Source organism: Colias eurytheme, chromosome 12, assembly GCF_061535395.1.
Source record: "Colias eurytheme isolate Ceu_HAF_F1 chromosome 12, ilColEury1 Martin Lab GWU primary, whole genome shotgun sequence".
Lineage (NCBI taxonomy): Eukaryota > Metazoa > Arthropoda > Insecta > Lepidoptera > Pieridae > Colias > Colias eurytheme.
Window position 1 is genome coordinate 8,173,321 of NC_142991.1, and position 5,453 is coordinate 8,178,773.

General features: G+C 29.9%; 1 protein-coding gene across 1 annotated transcript; it reads right to left on the reverse strand.

The window, feature by feature from the left end:
* Window positions 1-225: 225 nt before the first annotated feature.
* Window positions 226-5,096, reverse strand: LOC149904170 (membrane protein BRI3). Its single transcript, XM_090108021.1, has 3 exons — window positions 4,887-5,096; window positions 2,327-3,059; window positions 226-2,072 (listed from the first exon to the last, which is right to left on the reverse strand). The coding sequence occupies exons 1-2, from the start codon at window positions 4,942-4,944 to the stop codon at window positions 2,755-2,757; spliced, it is 363 nt and encodes a 120-aa protein (XP_089964147.1). The 5' UTR covers window positions 4,945-5,096; the 3' UTR covers window positions 226-2,072; window positions 2,327-2,754.
* Window positions 5,097-5,453: the final 357 nt, after the last annotated feature.

Genomic DNA, 5,453 nt, shown 5'->3' on the forward strand with positions numbered 1-5,453 from the left:
CCTACTAATATTATAAATGCGAAAGTTTGTGAGGATGGATGTGTATATGTGTGTTTATTACTCTTTCACGCAAATACTACTGAACCGATTACAATGAAATTTAGCACACATATAGAAGGTAACTTGGATTAACACATAGGATAGGTGTTATCCCGGAAATCATACGGGAACGGTTAATGGTAAAAATGTTATTAGTTAGTATTTAAAATAAAAAAACAGTGATACTTAAAATTAAAAAATATATTTATTTCGAATTAATAGTTTGGTACAATCACAGTACAAATTTTGAAATACAATACAAGTACATATTACATTTCTACAGGGTATTGCATGTACATATTAAACTCTGAAGAATATGTTAAAAACATAAACAGTATGTAAATAACATTCCTAATATTTACGAATAAATAACGAACAGTTACTAAAACCGTTTCAACAGATAATGTATACCTGAAATTATGATATGATACAAACATACAATTTTATACATATTTGTAATCGTTCTTCAATAAACTAGTTAACAGTTTTATACAGAATTATCATTAAAGATGAATAAAACATATAAAAATTCATATTAGCATCAAACTATTCTATTTTCTCTACAAAATAGATAGAATAATGAATAAACGGAACATATTGAAGTGACAAATAAATAAATATTGTGGTTACAGCCATATTTTCCATGTTTTATAACCGTAAAATCGCAATATATTACTTAATTGACCAAAAACTAATATTACACTAGTATTAAACTACTACTAATAAGAGGCACAATTTATATGACATATTAACGATACTATTCTGCTTATTATAAAATAATTCATCAACTTTTTTTTATTTTACAGTATAAATTTTATATAGAAACCGACAATACGTAAATACTAAGCATTTCAATGTTATGAAGGCCACTTAAAAGTTATTTTATTTATTCTGCATAATATTGTTATTTGCATATACATTTCAAAGATTCAGAGAGAAATAAACTGTATTGATCTATGTCAATACAGTATTTCTCAAGAATGAAATCTATCTTACAAATAATTACAATGAATACAATATATATAGTACCATATATAGGTATAATATAATATTTCAGACTGACCACGGTTATGTGGTTAAGTTTATCTTGTATGAGTGTATTGATTATAGGTATTATTTTTTAAATTATTTGTTGTTTAAGTCTAACTATTGTCGCGTGGAATGTAAATCATACATAGAGGAAGGATAGAAAAAGAGGGAAAAAGGCTTCTCAGAATAATTAAAGAGAGCGTTGGCACGAAAAAGGAACTAGAAAGATACACTGGCAAATATTTGACATAACAGAAAAAAAAACTAGAAAGATATGGCAGCAGAAAAAAATAGACAAAGAACCGCGATCTTCCCTCTTTTTCTATATGGCGGATATTTCCGTAAACATCTATAGAACCTCTTTGATTTTACCAGATATTATCTGCCTTTTTGTTCAGATGAATCTATAAAATAAAAATGAATCCCAAAATGTGTTGGTAAGCGCATAACTTGAGAACGGCTGAACCGATTTCGATAATTCTTTTTTTATTATATTCCTTGAAGTACGAGGATGGTTCTTATGTAGAGAAAACGTAAATATGTACCACGGGCAAAGCCGGGGCGGACCGCTAGTTATATATAAAAAGTAATATGGTATGTAAGAATCCTATCATTACGTTACTCTACCACTAGATTAGCGTAAAACAGTATTTAATATATAACCTGGCACTCTAAAAATTCATGTTTACAACGGCAGCTTTTTATTAAATCATCAATTGATAATTATTTATATACCAAATTCAATTAGAAATATGACTTATTATTGCAGCTTAGTTTATAAAAGATAGATATTAAAAATTAAAATATAATTTTTTCACTATTTGTGATTAATTTTGAGAGAACAAAACTTACACATTGATGAATATTTATTTTGCAACAAATTAAAAATTGCTAAGTCTTATTGTTTTACTTGGACGTAATGTAAAAATCTTTATGTAAAACATAATTACAATTGGTGTTTCTCTCTAAGTTGTAATGTAAATATATGACTTTTACATTCATACCTTAGGCGCGGGTCAAACACAAGCGGCGCGGGCGCGGGCGTGCCATAAGCGCACCTCTTGAATCTGTTTTGCACCACGTCCTTCTTATACATTTTGTATGAAAGAATTTTGGACAGGCGTCGAGACGGCACGCCACGGTTGTGCCACATTTCATACAAAATGCCAATAGCGCACCCGATGCACGCCGGCAGTGAGCCCGATGCGCGCCCGCAGTGCGCCCGATGCGCGCCGCGCCGCTTGTATAAGTCCCGCGCCTTAGCGTACATCTTTCCATCAACTAGAACCTACAACTCATTTCAAAATTGTGATTCTAAGTCTTTTTATTCGATATAGATAATCTATATAAAATTCCATATATTTACAATACAACTTATATGCTTCTAGCTCCTATAACCAGGAATATACTTATTTTCTTAACAAAAGGCGTTATTTTCCACTAACTTTAATCAAACTGCTTTATTCTTTTAGAATTAAAGACTTTTCCGGATTTTAAACTCAAAATATTCATTGTATTTATCCTGCATTAAAAACCTTAGTATACCTGTAACAATGACGATGCTCGCTCATAATAATGAATAAATCGCGTTTAAAATCCATTAATCCATCTTTAATTCTGTTAACAGATAATACTTATATCCTCACATCCCGATTATAGAAACTAGGTATCATCCAATATTTCCGACTATCCAAACATGGCGCCACAATTCGAGCATCTTCGGTTCTTCAGAGCGAGACAGCACAAAATTCCGATGGGAAAGAACAGGATAGCACATAGAATCCCGAGGCATGTGAAATCGTCTTCTAAAATACCTACTCGACAGGCTGGGCAGGCTCCTACAGCTATGATCGCAGGGGGTATTATTATGTTTGTGGCCCCATAGTTAGGGACGTAGGCCCCTGGTGGAGCGTTGTATGGAGTGTATCCTGGTGGGGGTGGGGGATACGCCCCTTGGCTTGGCTGGCTTGCTGGGTTGCCCGCTTGTGGTCCTGAAATTTGTTGAATGTATGATTAGTCATAGTAATAAGTTGGGAGTATTTGATATTTTTAGGATTATAGCATCCAAATGCTGTATAAATATAAATTTTAAAGAATAGAAAATTTGCAAGTATATTAAGGGCTAATAATAATAATCCTTAAAATATAAATATAGACAAGACCGTATCATAATTAAAGTAAATTATTGGAATGTGTATAAAAGTTAAAATCTACATGAAGTCAGACTATCAATGTTAAATATAGTTTTGAATTTTGATGTTTTACTATTATAAAAGAAAAATGGAGCATGGTCTTGAAATACCCAAATGATTCATATAACATAATATTTTATTATTGTGTAATAATATTTAATTGCAAACAAATTATTTTGGTATTTTTCTTTAAAACTTGTAAGATTAAATACATAAATGTATTATGAATACAAACAACTTTTAATTGTAGTTAGCCTTAAAACAAGTATTTCCTGTTTAAAGGGTTTGGTAAATAGCAAATTAAAAACTGATAAGATATGTTGTATTTGTTTTTAAAGATTATTATATTTATACTCTTTGTCATAAAGACAAAATAGTTCATTATTAACAATCTAGCGGAGACAAATCCAACTAAACAAAAATAAATAAAATCCATCCAGACAATTTTTAATTACAAATGTTATCTAATACAACTTTCTTTAATATAGATTTATCACCTTTTAAAATTAAACATTTTTCAAGTAACTTATTGTGTCAATGACCTCACAGTCTGCATATTTTATAAATCACTTCATAATACATGAGTATACAAGCCATCAATTCTTATCAATGTGATAATGTGATTACTCATTACAATAGTTTATTTTTATTTCACTGTAACAATAAGTGCACTGAATCACAATAATAGCAAAAATATTATATTCTAGAAGCATCTTTATACTTCCTCAAATATATCACAATTATGTAAATATGTTGCAATAATAAGGAAAAATCTTCCTTATAATCATAGATTTAAGAATAAATTTAAAATTAAATAAAGTTACAAAATTTTCTATTATTTTTTGTTAAATTGGCAAAATAATATCCATCTAGGAGAGCAACGCAGACAAATCATTTGCATGTTTATAAAAAACTGAATTAATCAGCGGAATAGATAAGAAATAATTCACATTTGAATAAACATTTATAAACAAAATGAAATCAACACACAAAATTCTTGATATGCATTAAAAACAAAAGTATTAACTGATATCTCAAACTAAATTAACAAATGACCTTCTGAATAATAATGATCTGTTAACATATCTCTCTGCTCAAATGTTAACTCAATAACAATCAAGTTATCAATAATTAAATATAAACAAAATATGCCTTCAAAATCATATTATTATTCAAAGAATACTGGTTTATGCTTTTACAACCTAAAAGATAGGGCCAAGTAGGTTAAATAGTGTAACAGTTGGATTGAATTTCAAAACTGAGGATTATTTATTCAGTTCTATGGATTCATTTAGCTGCCTATCATATAACAATGTATATGTATTGTATACATCATTTTAAGGACTAAAACCTAATGCTTAATTAGATAATTATAGCATTAAAATATATATTTTTGTTAACGCTTAGTCATATTTCTAAATCACAAAAGATAGGAGATAACATTTCAACTCTACGTAAATAAAATCTTAATCACTCGCTTATACTTTTTAAGATGTTTTCGTGTATTTAAATCAGACAAGTAGATTTTAAGGTTAGCTCTAATTTGCGCAGTTTAAAACGAATTTATCTGGAAATTCAACATACATAATTATAAATGTTTCCGATAGTTAAAATATTTTGCAATACCTTGAGGCATAGTCGCTGAGTACGGTGGTGGCTGCTCGGTAACCGTAGGTTTTTCCATGGTCGTAACAATTTCTTAGATATATTATTCCCAAAAAAATCCAATAAATATAAAGAAAAGCAGTATCGAATCACGAACAAATAACAAACTTCGAGTTTAGTTGTTTGATTTTGATATTTCACTTGACAAGAATGAATAATTAAACTTGATTGACTGGTGGGTGACATTGACAGAACCATAGCACAGGAACACAGAGCAAGTAAACTGGACAAACACAGCTTAATAAAGACATTGAATAGAGACAACGCCAGATGATAATATTGTTAATGATGTTTGTACACGGTGTTTGTATATCATAAGTACATGATAAGCTTAGATCATTAAGTAATGGATAACACACGCAGGCGTTTCCCCTTTTGCCGAGGTATAAGATTATTCGAATCGAAAAATCTTATGCTTTCATAAAAACTACTTGCGTAATCGATTACGAACACTCTGCGTATTCGTAAAACATCGAAAGGACGTCTGCGAGTGCTCCGCTTAAAATGCCGTTTTGCACTGTCAAGTCT

What these genes read in the sequence shown, in the direction of transcription:
- LOC149904170 (XM_090108021.1), bottom strand. Translation starts at nt 4,944, where the DNA reads ATGGAAAAACCTACGGTTACCGAGCAGCCACCACCGTACTCAGCGACT. An exon ending in CTCAGCGACTATGCCTCAAG is followed by an intron (nt 3,060 to 4,886) that starts GTATTGCAAAAT and finishes AACAAATTTCAG; the next exon opens with GACCACAAGCGGGCAACCCA.